Source organism: Meleagris gallopavo, chromosome 2, assembly GCF_905368555.1.
Source record: "Meleagris gallopavo chromosome 2, MGAL_WU_HG_1.1, whole genome shotgun sequence".
Classification (NCBI taxonomy): domain Eukaryota; kingdom Metazoa; phylum Chordata; class Aves; order Galliformes; family Phasianidae; genus Meleagris; species Meleagris gallopavo.
The window spans coordinates 15,202,389-15,220,845 of NC_139405.1; the positions used below are offsets into that span (position 1 = coordinate 15,202,389).

The following is an 18,457-nucleotide window of genomic DNA, read 5'->3' on the forward strand; positions in this document are numbered from 1 at the left end:
GAGCATGGAACATGCCCAACATACACACTGAACACACACCACATCTCTGCAACCTTTCCCCGTCTGCTCCCAGGTCCATCTCCCAAGACCTCCCCTCTGTTCTTTGCACCTAACCTCTGATTTCTGCCCTAGATCAGCATTCAAAGTTCTCCTCTATTCCTATTCACAGCCTCACGCATATTTTTTCAAATCCCTGCCCCTCAGCTCCACTGCTGTGGAACAGCTCTTCTGCTTGTCCCAAGGTCAGGCTGGCCCCAGCGCCCCTGGGCATTTCTATACTGGCTGGATATTGCTTGGGAGAAGATTTTCAAGCCTAATCCAGTGTCACTGCAATCAGCAGTTGTCAACGTGTCCACACTCTCTACAACTGCTAATAGCAGAGCTCAGCTCATTGTACAGGGTTTTTGTGTGACAGGACTGACATGTAAGACATTCCAGCAACTTGACAGCTGGCTGTTCAATTCCCAAAAGCTCCTCATTAACAGGTGCATTTTCTGAAGAAGAAAATGAAATATATCCAACATAAAGCAAAAAGCTTTCCTATTCACACACATACACAAGAGCCTGTCATGAATCGGCTGTCAGTACTCAGCTGCTTCTCTTGTTTAAACAGAGCTACAGAAGACATAATAAAATAAAATTAAATAGGTGGTGACTTACAGGTCACAAGCTGTTAATCAAGAGAAAGCCCTCTTAGTTATTGACTCCAGCTTTCTTGCAGGTCTGCAGAATTTAGCAGTACGGTCCCAGTGCTGAGGTCAGGCAGACACACCAAGCTATTGGAGATGATTTACCATTTGATGCTAATTGGATCTCAAGGAAGCTCTAGGATGGAAACTGCATTTGTGCCAAGAGGAGAGGATGCTGACATTCAGATGTGCATTAAGCTCTTTCATGAAAAGTGCTGCTCCCTTACCATGTCTGGGAAACAAGAGGGAAAGAAACAAACTCCATTGCTTCTGATTGAATCACAGCCAAAATCTCAGCATGCTCCAGTATCAACATATGTTATCTTTTATCAACCTCAAGAGGGAATCCTGCCCATAGTGCCACCCAGAGCATACGGGTTTCTGGACCCTAGCCCCAACTGGAGCAAGAATCTGCTTCATAGTTGCATGAGCTCAGCTCTACTGTACCTTTTCCTTCTTACCCTGATGTATTACCAAGAAAAATTATATTCACACATGGGAAAAGAAGATAAATGCCTCCAGCCCTTCTGTGACACAACTGCTTTGCTGAGTTTTCATGAAAATGACACAATTCCTTGGTTTTCTGGATAATATCTTCCTAGAAGCAAGTGATCCTTGAAAAGAGAGCGTGTGTTCAGGTTAATTGGCAAGGCCTCATTACAGAAAGACATACACATCCTGCAGGATGAGGGTACATCTGCAAAAGACATTTATACTTCTACATGCCAAAGTTACTCGTTTAAGCCTCCTTAAAGCTTGTAAACCGACCCTGCCAATCTTATCCAAGTTCCACAACCTCTTAACCCCCACAAATGCTATTGGATAAATTATCACAGAATCACAGAATTGTTTGAGTTAGAAGGCTTGGAAAGGACCTTCAAAGACCATCTATCCCAACCCTTTTACAACGAACAGTGATGTCTACAGCTAGATCAGGGCGCTCAGAACCCTGTTCAGCCTGACCTTGAATGACTCCAGCAATGGGCCATCCACCACCTCTCTGGGCAACCCATGCCAATGCCTCACCACTGTTATTGTAAAACACTTATTCCATAAACTCAATCTAAATCTTCCCTCCTTTAGTTTGAAACCAGTTCCCCTTGTCCTATAGCAAGTGCCCCTTGCTGCCCTGCCAGTAGCAGGTCCCTTATCACCTTTGTTGTCTCTCACCTTCACAGTCTGAGAACAATGAAGAAGTCCTCTCCTTTCTCCCGACTTTCAGCTCGGAGATCTTTCTCCTAAGTGTGAGCTGTGTTCTTGGAGCTGGAGAAGGTGAGCTCCAGAGAGGCCTGGTCCCCTCCTGCAGCTTTGCTCCCATGCCAGAGCCGGATCCTTACTTCTTAGCATCTTCCACCTTCAGACACAGCCCAGTTTGGAGGACCAGAGAACAATATTCCTACTACCAACACATTCCCACCTGTTGGTCTTTTATGAATGGAAAGTCCCGTTTAATGAACTTAATCTCTTTTTATGATGAGATTACTCACCTACCTGACCAAGGGAAGCCAGTCGATGTAATCCTTTTGGATTTCAGCAAAGCTTTCAATAGCTTTTCTTACAATTCTTACAGTAAGTAACCTGGACAAAATGCTCATCATATTGGTAGACAGGAACATAATGGATAGGTGAGCAATTGGCTGATGGGTCAGGCCCAAACGGTTTTATTAGATGAGGCTACATCAGGATAGTAAGTGGTCACTGATGAGGTTCTGTGGGGCTCCATTTTAGGGTCAGTTCGCTTTGATGTTTTCATAAATAATTTGGATGTAGGACTAGAAGTCCTGCAAATTAAGCAAGTTTGCAGATGACGCTAAATTGGGAGAAGCTGTTGAATTTCACAAGGACGGAGAGGCCTCACAGAGAGATCTAGACAAATCAGATAACTGGGCAATGACCACTGCATAAAGTTTAAAAGGAATAGTGCTGGATTCTGCACCTACAGAGGGGCTTCTGCCCAGACTGCAGGGAAGGGAGGGGGCTTCATTTGTTACATCGGATCTGGATACCCACAGAGTGGCAAGAATAAGTCACTGCAAAGTTACTACTCTACCTGCATTATCAGGGTAACGGACATTCCTCTGCTTCATTTATATTACATTCAGAACACAATTCTCCTCTCTCTTGGGAGAATATCTCTGATCCACACCCCCCTAGCACTGGAAGCATTCTGCACGTGTGGTGCTGCAAGCTGCATACAAAAACACAGTCCAGCTCCCCTCAGGTCAGCTTGTTGTTGCTACTCACAGATCTGAAGCAAGGGGTAAGAGCTGGTAGCATCAGTAAAAGGGAACACAGCATAGCCATGGCAGACTGAGGCTGTCAGATCCAGGTATTCAGCTGAGTACCTGGGTGGCTGCTAGACAGAGAAGCTCCATGGAGTTACGGCTGGCATTTTTAAATGCTGCTAGAGAGCACAGGTTTGCCTTCTTTCACACAGGGAGACCTGCAGCGTGTGCTGCATTGCAGACACAGGCTTGCATTGCAGCACCAATATGCCTTGCTCTGTCAAGCACTTCCTTTTCATCACTTGTGCCAAGTCGGATCCTAAACAGATAAAACACAATGTTGCTCTGAAAAGCAACTCAGGGCTGTCAGCCTGAGACTGCCCCTCACTGTGACCCCTACTTTGGCCACTTGAATGGCTTTTTAGTAGCTCTGTCCATCTGCTACTTCTCTATGTCCTTTCCCAAGGGATGCTGTGACAAACACTTTCAACGCATCTGGAGCCAAGAGATCAGTCAATTTTTCCCACGAAAGAGAAGCAATCATCTTCTGATGATAGTGCAGAATGAGCACAGCACATCCAGGCTTGGGTGATCCCCTCCACACTCTTTGCCTAAGAGCAGTTCTTTCTACCAAACAAGTTTTTAAACCAGGCATACTGCTGAGCCTGGGGAGCCGCACATCCACATCACTTCTCAACACCCTGTTCTTCAGCTAAAAGCATCTGTTGTTCTTTTGCCAATGGCATCTGTCCTGTCAAAGGACACTTTTTAAATACAACAGCAAGCAGTAAGCATGCCAGCAAATGGGATGAGAGTGTGCCTGGACAAAGTACCAGCCAGTACTGAGTTCCCAAAACATGCTACATCATTTCCACAGGTCCAGTGCAAATCAGATGAGTACCTGATGATTTAGTTAGCAAGACATTCAGGAAAAAAGCACTAAAATAAGAGATGCCATCTTCGCATCACACCCCAAGAGGGAATGAAAAACTTCTCAGCCACTTCAACACAAGTTTGGGGACAGAACACAATGAATCCACAGTTGTGTTGGTGTGGGATCCCATGCAGATGCACCAAGATATAAAACCCAACATCCCCCTCCTCTGCTGGGACAATCTCTTCCCTCTCTGTGGAGGAACACTGATCCACTTCCTTCATAGTGACTGCAAAGCAGCAGGAACCAGCAGCTGTGAATGTTTACACTAATAAACTAGAGACTGCTAATTACTTCTAACTGCCTATCATGGTAGACTTCGATGTTTTCACAGAATCACAGACTGGTTGAGGTACGAAGGCACATGGGTCTATCTGCTCCAGCAGGGACAATCAGGTGACATCTGAAGACCTCCAAGAAGAAGGCATCACAAATTCTCTGGGCAGTGTGTGCCAGTGCTCCTGCACAGCACAGAACTGCTTCCTGATGGTCAGGATGAGCCTTCTGTGTTCTAGTTTCTCCCCATTGCCTCTTGTTCTGGCACTAGCACGTGGCATCAGTCACATTGTACTTCTGAGCTCTTTCAAACCGGACAACAAAAAGATCTACTTGTCAAAGTGGGCACTCCTCCAAACAGGCCCCCATTTGGCTGGTTTTCCCAGTGCCTCTCAGCCTGAATTCATTTGCTCAGAGGCTTGCAGGGTCTTGCATGCAATCTCTCAATATATTCAGCACCATGTTGGAAAGAGACAGGGTGGACAGAGAAGCCACCACATGTGGACCATCATCTGAGAAAACAAGGTGCCAGAGGAGCAAGAGCTGATCTAGTAGCACTTTCCTTACTGTAGGTTATTGTCTTGTCAAAAATCTCTGACACAAAGTAGGATCTGCCCAGTGCTAAGTGCAGTGAGCAGCCCTGACCAGAGATGGTCATTAGCAAAACAAGCCAAATATAGAAAGGTTAAGCAAACACTGCAGAGTCACCATCATCTCCTGATCAGCATCCTCCAACAAAACTGTGAATGTGGTGCTTGGCTGCATTTAAAATACTTTCAGGGTGGCTTATGTGAATGGCTCCCCTTTGAGCCATTCCCTGTGAGAAGGTTCAGGGCTGAAGGGACCTTTGGTGTGGGCATCTGTATATCAAGTTCCTGTTAGAAGATTTGCTCTTACCAAGGATATTCAGAATCTAGCTGATTTTAAATCGAAGTAGCAATCCTTAGATGCCACAGTGAGAACAGCACCAGGATCTCAGTAAAATGCAGATCTTTATCATCATAGTGGTTACAGAAAGGAGCAGGCTTGTCCTCAGATACAGTACTTTAAAATCTTTTTTGGGAGAGAGAGGGGATAGCAGGCTTGTTCATCTGAAGACTAATACAAGCGTGGCCTCAAGGTAAAATACAGAGAGGTCTTTACATCCATTCCTCCCTTATAAATGCCCCACAGTGCAATCTGTAAGCAGTCTCTGTAAATTAGCTGACAGTGCTGTTCACAGATTGGATGATGGCAAAGTTGGGCTCACTCCTCTTATCCCAGCCATTCATTTGGATTTTTCTTCTCTAGAAACATATGGTAACCAAATTATCCTCAAGTCTTCCAGCATGCTTTCATATTTAATTGAAATTAATCTGTTCAAAAGTTATTGCTGATAGAAACACAAATGTAACTACATGAGCCTTGATCCCTTTGAAAAATCACAGCTGCCTCCACAGCAGAGGCTCAGATAGGTGTTGATGAGCTAAGGAGCAGCTCCCAGAAGGGTACAAATGGAGGAAAATGCCCCAGGTGAGACCAACCCACCAGTGTCACCTTCCTGTTTCTCCTCTATGTCCTACTGATACTAAGCAGGCAGATTCATAATCCCAACTTGTGCCATGTGGGTTCCTTACTGACTTAATCCTCTGTAAGGACTTGTGCTTTGAACCATTTCCTTCCTTCCCTTGTGTCTGCCCAAACCTGTCCTTCCTTATGCTCTGAAGGCTACCAGCATCCTGTGGATTTCCCAGGTGATTCTGTACTTAAAAACTGATGCTATGTGAGCGGTATGGTTTCCCACTTATGAAAGATGGGCTGGTGAGCTTCGTTATCCTGCTCCTTCCTCATAGGGCTGTCCTTTCGCTGTACCTCAACCTATTTCAACACCTGCAAAGTGCAGGTCGCCAGGCAGGAAGACAAGGTCACATCCACCTTTCTTCTTGATGGTTTGAAGTCTGTTTTGACCACTCCGCCAAAGTAACAGGCATTTTTCCTCCCAAAAGCTGAAATGTGGTGATTTCTGAGAGCCAAAAAAGTATCCTCTTGTTCAGATCCTTCATTAAAACAAACCCAGCTAAATTAGCTGCCCTGGGGACCAGATGAAGGCCTGGAAGTTGTAATAAAGATTAAAAGAAGAAAAAAAAAAGAAAAAAGAAAAGAAAAAGAAATAAAAAAGGAAGACTACTGACACCAGTAAACGTGTCTTAATTAAAAGTTTCGAGAGCACAACTCAAACACACTCCAGTCATCCTCCAAGCCCCTGCTGAAGTTAATGAGACAAATTTTTGTCCCAGTCCCCCACTGATCCGTGAAGTGCAAAGAGGGAATCAGGACTGCAGAGGAAAATTGCGGGTTGCAGGGCTAGATGCTGACTGCATTTATGGGAGCACAATTCCAACATGACCCTCACACAGCATTATTCCAGAGAACCACGACTGTGCTGTGCAGCCAGAGGTCTGCCTTGAAGGAGGGAAGCAAGAAGCAGTGCTGAGAAAGTCCAAATCACGCACCAAGCATCATGAAAATTAAACCTCAGATACCGCGTTTTTGCTTCTTTAACAGAAAAGGAGGAGGCAACTGCATCTCTGTTTATGGATAATAAAATTAGTGAGCTTTTATTTTTATCAAAAAAAAGAACATGCGGTTGCACTCCGTTTCTAACAATCAAACTAAATAGTGAGAATGAATACACTCTGCAAAATCCCTCGCGGAGAAAAGAGCTCTTCACCCATACAAGTCTTTTAGATCCATTTAACCCAGCTTAAAGCAGAAAGACCACAGGCTCCGTCTGACCTGGGTCAGGGCTAGGCTAGCTATTTGCTGAAGGCATACCCTGCGTTTAATGTGGAATAACTCTGCTGGCACGGTGTCTTACCTTCTGGTGCCCTCTAGTGCCAACAGCTGAGCTGGCCTGGCAGCTCTGGCCCCCACCGCCACCCCACCAGGCTGTGAGCTTCTAACCACCCTCTCTGCCTTTGTTAGGCATCACTCCGCTCACACCAAACCCGCTCTGCCAGCGGTGTCCCAATGCACGTGCTTTAAGCAAAGAAGAATATATGCTTTAAAAGATTACCCCCAAATCCCTGAGCAGACCCATTCCTGCCCCCCTCAAATTAGAAGGCCGTGAGCTCACCAGAAGGCATAAAGAGAAGGAAAGGGACGAAAGTTACGGGGGAATCTCAAACTCCTTCCTGATGCATCATGTAGAAGGGTGGCAAATAGGTCATAGCTACACACCAGAGATGTGTTGACATCTTGCATTCAAGGTCAGGCCATCATGTGAGGTCAAAACAAAAAGAAACAACGAAACCCACAGCCAATATAATATCTCTCATTCTCTCAACATTTCCCACAGGCTTTGGGGTCTGATTCAGAAGCTCTGTGCAAGAAGGACTGATGGTGAATGTGACTCACTACATTTGCCCCAGTCCTTTTCAGTGGGACATTTCAGCCTGGAATTGACCTAATCTCTTCCTGAGAAATACTAAAATGAGTCTTGTCTTCTTACATGCCACCCACACTGCTTTAGGACTTTTCTCCAGTAATAAGGTGGCTTTGCTCAAAGAATACATGTTCATTTCTGGGGCAATTGAATGGCAATAAGCACCTTCCAGCTCACCTGAAACAAGCATGCATATGCAGTCTGAGGTCCACCATATTCTGCCCTTTGTGGTGATAGTTCATTTTCTGCCCTCCTGAATCTGGCAGCTGGTGATTTTAGCTATATCCATATCATGGGAAGCAAGACCCATCTTCTGTCACTCTTCCCCACACACAGTTACTCATATACAAGTCAAGAACTCCATCGCAAGGCCTCACTACCCATTTCATAGGGGTTACATTTCCCCATGAAACTTAAAGCGTATGACCGTTACTCTTATTACCCCACAACACGTCCCAGAGCACAGGATGGTGTTACATCACACACATCTGCCCACGTTTCTGCACAGCCCTTTGAGGATCACAAAGCAAAAGTCCCCATATGAGGTGGGACTCACAGTCACCAGGGCAGAGCCTTTGGCAGGGCTGTGAGACGTGCAGTCATTAGCAGGAGACAGTCAGTCTCAGAGCTGTGATCATTCAGGGTGATTTTTTTTTTTTTTTTTTTTTTTTTTTTTAGAGTTTAGGATGATTTTTTTTTTTCTTCCCTCCCAGCCAATAAAAAGCTCTCAGAGACATCTTCCCCTGCAGGAAGCAGAGCAGTCACTGCTCACATTGGCAGGCTCCTCTTCTGATGCAGTGGAGATGGCAGCAAACTTCACCCGCAGCTTCACCACGCTTTGCTGTTTAGTGCTCTGGGGCTTCACCTGCATTTGTGATGGTAAGAGTGGGAAATCATCTGTTTTCCTTGTGCTTCAGGTCCTGTGAGCTTGGCTTTCTCTCTATCTGCTGCCCTTCAACTGCAGCTGAAACTCTACCCGCTTAAAAGACCTTCTCTCCCTGTAACAAGCCATTTTATCCAGGAACATCATCTAACAGTGTCAAAGTCAACTTATGGTTTTAACTTATTTGCCACTATTTAAACTCTGCATGACCTTAATTACTAAATCTAAAGACTGTGGGAAACAATTTGTCTGGTAAGTACAGACGGGCACTTGAGTCGGTACCCATTAGATGACTTTAGTGTCACATTATTCCCTATCACTTCCTTCTTTGCTGAAGAAAGAAACACTCTTGATGGCAGCTAGCCTTAAATCTTTGGAATGAAAGCAGTAGACAGGAGCATTTTCTCTCTGAAAGTTTTAGCTCTACTACAGCGTTACTTCGGTTCCTACATGCAGAAACTATGAATGCACTCAGGCCTTCGTTTACCCAGCAGCTTTTTGTTTCGGCTGTGGTTTCCTTTGGGGGTTGCAGAGGCATGCAGGAACTCTGCTGCGTCTTACACGTAAAGATAAAACCCAGCCTTGCTCCTAGTAATGGGGGGAGAGGTTCTGAAAGTACCTCATGGAGGGGAAAGAAAAGAGTATCTGTTGCAAGAATGTCCCTATTTGCTACCCTGTAGGCTGGGAGGAAACACCTATAGGATTGTTCTCATACTGCAGGAACAGGACCTCCAAGTTATTTCTCAATGAGGAAAGGAGAGATCCTTTGATAAAACACTTGGCTCACATCTGCAAGAACAGCCCTCTCTTGTTTAATAACAGGCAGTTGCCTGCTAAGTCAAAGCAAGAAAAGTCTACCCTATAGAAGTAGGAGGAGGGAAGCTAGATTTCCCCACATTCAAACCCAGAAGTATGATGAGGTCTGTAAAACAAGTGCTCTGACCCCTAAGCTTCTCCCCACAGGGCAGTAGTAGTTGTTTCCCACGCCGTGAGACCACATCCTCAGAGAGCTGTAAGCGCCCAGCCAAGTCACACAGTGCCTCTCTCCCCACCCAGGCTGGGACTCCTGTCAGGAAAGTTTATAGTAAGGAGAACTACAGGTGCCTCACACCAGAGTGTTTCAGGATTTTGTAAAAAAATAAAGTGGTGCAAATTATTCCAAACAGCAAAATTTATTTCAGACCACTGCGTGCACAATTTTATACTCACTTTACCCCAGTGTGAATCATACTCAATAGAAAATCACCCTGAGTGAAGGAAGTAAGATGCCCAGTACCCCTTAGTGAAAGATGGAGCAAAAATACAGCAGCCTATCATCTGCCTGTGACACATGGTACAAGTCCTACCAGCCTGCTACATGCCTAGACCACACCAGGTCCAATTTGATAGACTAAACTCACCTCTCCAGATGTTGGATTTCAGAGTACTGGCCACATGTGAGACTGCTGTATCTATGGCGCACCACTATAGGAACAAGGGCACTCTAGACACTGGTTTGAATAACACATTTCATTGTTTCCTTCCCATACATGCAGTATGACTTCAGCTGCCCCCACCCTGCCATCCCACACCTAACAGGGACATCACCATGACTCAAGAGGTACTGAGAGCTATTAAGCCACAGAGACCTTGTGCTAAGACTGAAAAAAGAAAAAAAAAGGATATTATTTTCTCCATCTACAAGGGATAGCACATGCTGTCAACAACCCCACCATTGCCACAGCTGCCTTTCCAACTGACTTAAAGGCATAAATTCAAACAAGGTCCTGGAGAGTAGCCAGGAGAACCCAAGCTAGAGACCTCCTCTCAACTGGACAGCTTATCTTAGTTGCTAGCTCAGAAGGCTCAAGAAACAGCAGGATCCAATAAGCTATTTAATAGGTATTGCTGGTGCAAGAAAGAGCACTGCATCTCTGAGGAAGAGGAGAGCCATGTGAACAAAGCCCAGATCAAGGTCCTGCTCTGCTCCAAGCCTCTTTTTGGTCTTTGGGTAGGTCTGTACAGCCGCTCCCCCGGCACTGCCTGTTGGTTCCACCACCTTAGCCCTACAGCAAACTCCACTGGGGACAAAAGGACAAACAGATGCTTTGAAACAATCTTACCCACAAGCTGAGCAGAGGATAAGATGCCCTGCCTGAGAAGTACATCCAGAACTAGGCTGCAAGGTCTATGAGCCTCTATGACCCCTGTACTGGTGGTGGCATGTAATGCTCTGTTTTGTTGATGGTGGGGTTTTTTGTTTCATTTGTTTTCAAGCAGACTGGGTCACTGGATTGGCTCTGTTCTACTGTGAAGAAAGTTAGATTATGTTTCTCAGTAGAAACTGGCTTACATGAACGGGTTATGCTCTGTGGCTCAGCTGTTATTGACATCTAGCTGCGAAAAAAAGCTGGAGGTGACAAACAGCTTGAGCTTTGCAGAAAATGAGTACAAGCTTTGAGTGCAGGTTTGCGTGCTGCCTACACACACAGGCAACTCCAAGGGTCAATCCTGAAAGGAAAGGCAGGTCTTTCCACTGGCAGCAGCACAATAATTTGTACAGGCTGAGGATCTCTTCCTCTTGTATTTCAGGAACTGAAAGATATCTTAATCTGTATTTCCCTAAAACAAAAACCAGAACATCAAAACCACTGGGAGGTGGAGAAGTATGCTTATGTCTTGGCATGCCAACAAAGAACAGTAGCGTTCTGCCAGTCAGTGTTTGATATTTTATCAAAATTACACTATACTCTGAGCAAATTGGTCTAGATTATAGCTAGATTCAAACCCAGCCTTGCTTTGAGATAGGTGTTGGGCCAGAAACTTCCTAAGTGCTTACAATATGCAGGCTTCCCTCAGGCAGTCTCAGCTCTGCAACCATTTCATGGGTTGCTTTGCTATTTCAAACATCTAAAGGAAAATTACTTTTTTAATGGAGATGACCAGTCTTCCTAAGGCACAGGTGGTTGGCAACCTTGCCTGCAGCACAGAGGTTAGAGAACTAGATGATCTTCGAGGTCCTTTCTGACTCTGTGATGATTCTATGAAGTGCATGGGACAAGTCAGAAGGCTTAGGATTGGTTCAGAGTCCTGAATAACCACCCACTATTTCAGCTACTGCATATGTTCTGTGATTGCATTTTGTGTTTTTCCAGCTACATACACACCACCACCTCATTCAACCGTGAATCCTGGCTTCCCGGTCCCAATGAACACCAACAATCCTGGCGTTCGCAAGGCAGCTCGCTTTGGGGTTTACCAATACAACAACAGTTCCAACGACCTATTTCTGTTTAAAGAATGGCAAATAAACAAAGCTATGGTACAGGTAAGAAGAGAACACATTTCTGGTGGTCCTCCAAGCATTCATCTATCAGCCCTTGCTACAGAGTACCTGAGACACAGGAGCCTTGATCCTCCTCAGGATTGCTCTACAGTGCCCTGACATAAGCAGCACAAGTCCCTCTGTCCCACTTAACTGCTTCACGAGGCATTCCCACCTATCCCCATAAAACACATCTACAACACCACACACAACTGACAGATGTAGTGCTTGATCCCTAGACAGAATTTCATTTCAGCATCCCTTTCCCTGACCCTACTTTAAAGGAGGGAACCATTTTCTCTAGATCGTCAGAGGTCTGAAATACATGCTCCATGTGGAAATTGGCCGCACAGTGTGTGAGAAGAGAGGGCACTCTAACCTGGACAACTGTCACTTCCAGAGGAAGAAAAATCTGCAACAGGTATGTACTACTTCCTCTGGGAGGTACCCAGGAATCACAGGTGATCCTTGGCTGTCTCTAGCTGTGTTGTCATCTTCAAACCAGCTCTGTTATGTTCCCACAGATGTATGAGCCTTCTCTGTGCAGAGCCAGCTATGGTGAGGCAGGTTTCTACCTCCTGAATACAGGATCAGTTCCTGACTAAAAGGAGCTGAACCAGATGCTACATATAGAGTAGATGCTACATATAGAGATTTCCTGGGAGGAGAAAACCCTTACAGGGCCTTTCTCACTAATATGTGGGCACTTGACAAACTGTTTTCCCTAGGCTGAGGCAGAGCACAGAAGGATGCCATTCTCTCTTCCCACACCTTGGCACACAATGCTGGCAACACCAAGCCAGCAGCTGAACTTTATCATCCATTCTCTTTCTACCTGCAGATGCTGAAATGCTATTTTGAGGTCTGGATGACACCTTGGTTGCATAAAGCAGATGTTCCTGTTGCTCTCTGTCACTGACCCAACTTTTGTCATGATTTTGTCATGATTTTCAGAGGATCTCACCCATGAGTCTGGACTTCGGGGCCAAAACTGAGGTGGGGAACACCTGCACAGAATCATCACAAAACCTCTCTCTCAAAGCTTGTTAGTCCCCCCCAACACCTCTAAGGAAGATGCTCAAGATCTGAGTGACAAAGAAAAGACTTGCCTTGACTGAATGTATTGCTATCCAGCTGTGTATCTCTTTTTCTAAAACTAAACAGCAGATGAGAACATGTTGTCATTTGTTCACCAGAGAGCAATTCGTCCTTTTGGCTGAGATTTCCAAGCAGTGCAAACAGGCCCAGGAAGGTCTGTTAGACTGCTTTGTTCTGTGATGAATCTTTGTACAACTACAGTATAAAAAGCCTGAACCACAGCACACACAACTTCAACACTGTGGAAAGCTTTACAGTGAGACATTATGCATGGGGATACACACATGTACATAACACACAAAGTCTTAAGGGTTTGCAGTGCCAGATAAAACCTTAGATACATTTGCCAGGAATGCATAAGGTAGAGGTTTTTTTTGCCTCAAGACACGAGTATGGATAAGCCTGTCTTAAGACACAACCACAACCCAGAAATGGCATAGTCTAAATAGAGTTTCTATTTTAATCAAAAGCTCTACTCCAAGAGGGCATCATTGCAAATGCTAAGAAAAATAAACACAATCATTTCCCAAAGCATATTTTTGCTGAGGCTAAACAACATAGTTTCATTTAGGTTAGCATTCAATATTCAGTTTCTGATTGACTTGTATTCAAGTCTAGCAGAATGATGGTCCTGTCTACATGTGTGCCTACCTCTCTTTAAGCCTTCTCTCTTCATGCAGGTTATCATGTAGTAAGGCTCTCATTTGGAAAGATTTGGGTAACCATTAACTTAAAATGGCAATAAAGCCTGAGCCCACTGAGCCCATGTTTCATTCATACACTTAAAAAAGGTTAGGGCCCTAAGCTATAAAGAACATTTTTTTTCCCCCACAAACACACTTCCTTCTGAGAGCTGTTGCTTTTCTACTGCTCTATTGTACCTCCTATTAGCAGCAACACCTCACTTTTAGTCTTATATAATGTCTATTTTGTCAAGAACAGCCAGTGACAGGCTCTAGGCCAAGGTACAGGAACTCCTAAACCTGACGGATCTGTTAACAGCATATCAGAGGTATCTGCTTGCTCAGAAGAAACCTCTGGGAGTTCCATGGTTGGATGTGGTGCTACATTAATCCACCACACAAGCCTCCATTGACAGCCTGATGTCAAAGACAATGAAGAGACCTAACCACAGTTGTCCTAGTGGTCCACAAAGCAGAAAAAAAAACAAGCCACAAAACAAAAAGAGGCAAAGTTTTTAGAGGAAAGAAGAGCCAAGAGAAGTTGCTGTCTGAAACCCAAAAGGGTTACAATGGTTTCAGTTCTTCCATTTACTATGTGGGTGCTCCACATAGTAGCAATGCTCAGGGTTTCCCGCCAAGCTGTAGCTCCAGACAATCTAAAGAACATGCAAGACAAACATTTCTTCCTCCAACCAACAGGACAGCTTGATGCTCAGAAACATCAGTCTTCCCACATGCAGGTGGCACACAATCAGCTTAGGTCTGTGTAAATATTCCAGCCAGCACAAAACAGTAAGCACAAAATAGAATGATCTCCCATGAATGATCTTGTAAGCTCCTGGCAAACAGGTCACCTCTTCAAAATACCACTGAATTAATTGCCCATGTGTTAAAAAGCAAGAGTAAAGCCACACATCTGGCATCACACAGGTCAACAAACCCAGCATGCTCATGCTGCTGTCTTAAGGAAAACACAGCAAGATTTTCAGACATTTCTATCCAAATAGGCTTATCTGGAAGCAAAGTACAGCTACATATAAAACTATAGGCAGCATTTCCTGCAACAAAGCTGAGCTCATTGCAACCAACTCGGACAAAAAGCTTTTGGGAAAGACAAATCAGCTTTAAAATTTACAGCTGCAGCAAAGTATCACTTGTATCATTACAATAAGCAAGGTATGCTATAGTAGGATAATCCATCATCTCCAGACAATAAGAGTTACCATAAGCACCAATGAAAAGAGCAGAAGTCAGATGAGCTCTTAGTACATTCTCGAGCACTTTGCTAGAGAAAGATTTCAGCAACTACGCAGCCTCGAGTCAAGAGGACACTACTGGCACTGACCTAAAGAACTCAGCTAAGCGCCACTGAGTCACAATAACACACAGCAGTCAAGCTGATGTCTCTGCCCAAACACACATCATTGCTAAAATTCACACCAAGGTTAACTAGTTCACCAGTTCACTCCAAGGAGTTTGCACCTTTGCAGAACTTGCTGAGACTCTGACCTACTCCAGGCCACAAAAGGCAATTGAAAAAATAAATACACCCAGGAAGACTTAGGTCCTAAGGAGAGAGGGGAAGGTTGTGCCTGTCTATCCACCCCCTGGAGAAAAAGGAAGAACCCCAGCAGCAACATTAAGAGCTCCAAGGACAGCCAAAGCTAGTGCTTCAGAGGAATCTGCTCCTGTCTGTTGGTGGCTGTGGTGTCATGCATGCAGTTGCACAGAGCCAAGACAAAGTTCAGCTGGCAGCAGCTCTATAAGCAGAGATGGCTTTCTGCTGGCTGGGAGGAAGCTGCTTGCATTTACGTACTTGATCACTTACTGCTAAATTTTTCAGTCCTACCTCAAACAAAACAGCAAAATGAGCTGCAGTCCCACATGGCTTTTCTCTTACAGCACTGGCTTTTCTAAGCAAACTAGATGAGAAAGTCCGTACATCAGCAACACAAGGTCTCTGCTGTGATCACTGAGCAGACAGTCCCAGAAGTTTAGGAGATCACCACACCATATGCAAAGGTCACTGCCACAAAGCAGACTCAGAATTAAAGGAGGGCCAAGGCTTTGCAATTAATTTTATAAACTGTTCACACTGAGATGTGTAAGTGCCAGGGGTACATACACACGTTACCTTCCAGCAGTTCTGCTGTAGGAGATGTCTGCTCCAGAATAGGGGCATGGCAGTTACCCAGGGTACAGAATCTTAAATAGTTTCAGCAAAATCTCTTGACATTCTCGCCCTGCAGAAACACTTGATCATTCAGCAATGCCAGACAAAGCAATACAAAACATATCTTTAAAATGCACAACTGCGGTGTACTCAAGCTAAGCTCCTTTTCCTTAGGCAGTTCTACTGCAGGGCTTTATGCTAAAGCCCTTCAAGAGACTAGGCACCATTTTCCCATTCCACATCCCATCAATTTGGAGACACGTGGGTAAAACACAGGAAGCAACCTCAGGATCCTCCAGGAGTTGTGCAGAGATAGAATCATAGGATGGCCTGGATTGAAACGGACCTCAAAGATCATCTTGTTTCAACCCCCCTGCCATGGGCAGGGTCACCAACCACTAGATCAGCACTGCCCAAGGCCATATCCAGCCTGGGTTAGATAGGATCTGTGGCTTTCTTAGAAGTGCAGAACTTTCTCCTGACACCCAAAATCTTGTCCTAACGAGACCTTTGGACACTACTCTTGCTTCTAGAGAAGTGCAAGCCTCAGTGTTGCAAAGGTGTCATGTTCCTGCACTGATATCAAGTACACCATCAACTCATAGCAAAATGAGCTTGTAAAACCAGTCTTCTTATTAACACCAAGGGGAGTTTAGGCCTGTTGTTACATAAGCGTTTTATTGCTACTGCATCACACTGAAACGGTTGCATTTGAGGAAATACCAGCAATCAAAAGCATCTGAGCTTCTATGAAAGTGTTGTTTTCAAGCACCACTCATGCTGGAGCGAGGAAAAAAGCTGTGTGTCAGTCAAGCTGTTTCTCCTGAGCTCTGCAGCTACAGCTCACCCTACTTCTGCTCATCAAGGATGGATTACCAAGATACCGCACCGCACCAGGAATGGGACCTGGTACTACTTGTGCTCAGGGAAGGCATTCCTTTGGGGTCTCTGAAGACTCTGGGTTTCTTTGGAGGACTATGCAAATAGTTTTGCTATGCAAATCCTGTGTTTAGGATGTTCAAGAAATATGCACTCTTCATATGAGTCTGCTGAACTTGCAGAGTTCAGAGAACTAAAAAGACTGAAGAACCTTCCAGTGAGACCACAATACTAAGTCTCTAACAGTGGAGGCGAAAGAAGAGAAAGGATAAATGCAAGAAGAGTGTCTTGAGAGGCTTTCTGATTCTTAATCCTCTTAAGAATTAGCAGCACAGCCTATTTTCTTTCCCACTTAACAGCCTCAGGAGTACAGTCTTAGAAGAGAACTAATCACAGAGAAGCTATTACATTTGGCATGCCTAAACATCTGAGGTCTACCTCCTTATGAAAGACAGCATTAAATTATTCAGTAACATACTTTTGGAAACACTAGAGGTAGCTGTGCAACTACAGGCAAAGCTGTTCTTGACTCAAGGCTACTAAAGCACTAATCTAAAGCACTAATGAAGCAAGACCCACAGAGAACTTGCTTTTGCACCCCTGTTTTAAGATCACATCAAGTTCCGTTTTCAAATCCCATGAAAAACAGCTTCAACATGTGGCAGAGCAATACTAGCCAGATGCTGCTTGTTTAGCCAGCCCTTTTGCCAGGAAAGTGTGTTGCAAGAGCATCCCATTCTCAACCTTTCTCCAGAGTTCCTGTAGTGCAAGTCTGGCAGGAAGGTCAAGCTTCTCAGCCTTTGAAACTTACCACAGAATCACTCAGTCTCTGCCCACAAATCATTAAGATAGGGCTCAGCTGGACGAAAGGTCAGAACCTGCAGCAAGTTATCTACCAGGCTTCTTTCTTTTCTCACTGATCTTCCTCCCAGATCCAGTTACCACTGAAACAAGTAAAAAGGCTTGTGAGCACAGGCACAGCAGAGGCAAGTCAGCCCGATCCAGCAACCACCAGCTACTTCCACAGGGCTGCTGCAGTCTGGTAGCAGTGCAGCATACAGTGACAGAGCACTGACAGTAAAAAAAACACTTTCTGTGCTTGTCTTTATTACTGGAGGGAAATGCAAATGATAGACAGTGAAAGCAGATGGCATTTTCAACATCATCTTCCCTTTCTCAGTGTTTTTCATTATATAATAAAGCAAATCATGATTACTTCCTTTTCAAAGGAGAGAAAATTGAGCAACAGAGTAAGTCAGTGTTTGACTATCACCCAGTGGTAGAAAGAAGCAGTAGAGAGCAGGCAGCAATCTTCAGTCCCAGTGCAGGAATCCCTACTAAATCTCACTAAATCACACTGCTGAAATAAACTCCCCTGAGCTCCTATCCAAGATGGAAAAAATTCTTATTGAAAATGTGAACAGAACAGCCTTTCCTTTGCAGTAGTTTACAGAAAAGTATTTTGTGCATTCACCAGAGTATTTTTCAATACAGGAAGAACACTGTATCATCCAGAAATACCAGGAAGCATCCATGAGCAACTACCGTATTCCAATATTTTCCCACCAAAGCCTTCCTCATCCACTATTACTAGGTGCTGCAGGGGCTCTTTCAGTCCACATCCACCCTCAGACACAGACCCCTCCCAAAACCTTCACCTGTTCTCCATAGTACACATGCTGAAGAGTATTCCTGCAGCTGGCCTTCTTCCCTCCCATGCCCCTCAGGAATGGCCACCTACACAGTGAACAGAAAACTTACAGGACCTGATAAACATGGAGGTAACATTCCAAGTGATCCACCTTAAACCCCCTAGAACCAGTCTTTGGTAACTTAGAAAAAAACAACTTTCATCCAACTACAAACAAAAAAAAAACAACACACAAGAA

At 44.7% G+C, this 18,457-nt stretch overlaps 1 protein-coding gene across 3 annotated transcripts; it reads left to right on the forward strand.

The window, feature by feature from the left end:
- Positions 1–8,250: 8,250 nt before the first annotated feature.
- Positions 8,251–12,909, forward strand: CST7 (cystatin F). Of its 3 annotated transcripts, none has more exons than XM_010706565.4 (4): positions 8,252–8,427; positions 11,566–11,738; positions 12,040–12,156; positions 12,690–12,909. In XM_010706565.4, the coding sequence occupies exons 1-4, from the start codon at positions 8,352–8,354 to the stop codon at positions 12,783–12,785; spliced, it is 462 nt and encodes a 153-aa protein (XP_010704867.1). In that variant the 5' UTR covers positions 8,252–8,351; the 3' UTR covers positions 12,786–12,909. The 3 variants fall into 3 exon arrangements, with proteins under 3 accessions (XP_085075191.1, XP_010704867.1, XP_003203811.1); XM_003203763.5 differs by having other exon boundaries at positions 8,258–8,427; positions 12,577–12,909; XM_085219065.1 differs by having other exon boundaries at positions 8,251–8,427; positions 12,040–12,909.
- Positions 12,910–18,457: the final 5,548 nt, after the last annotated feature.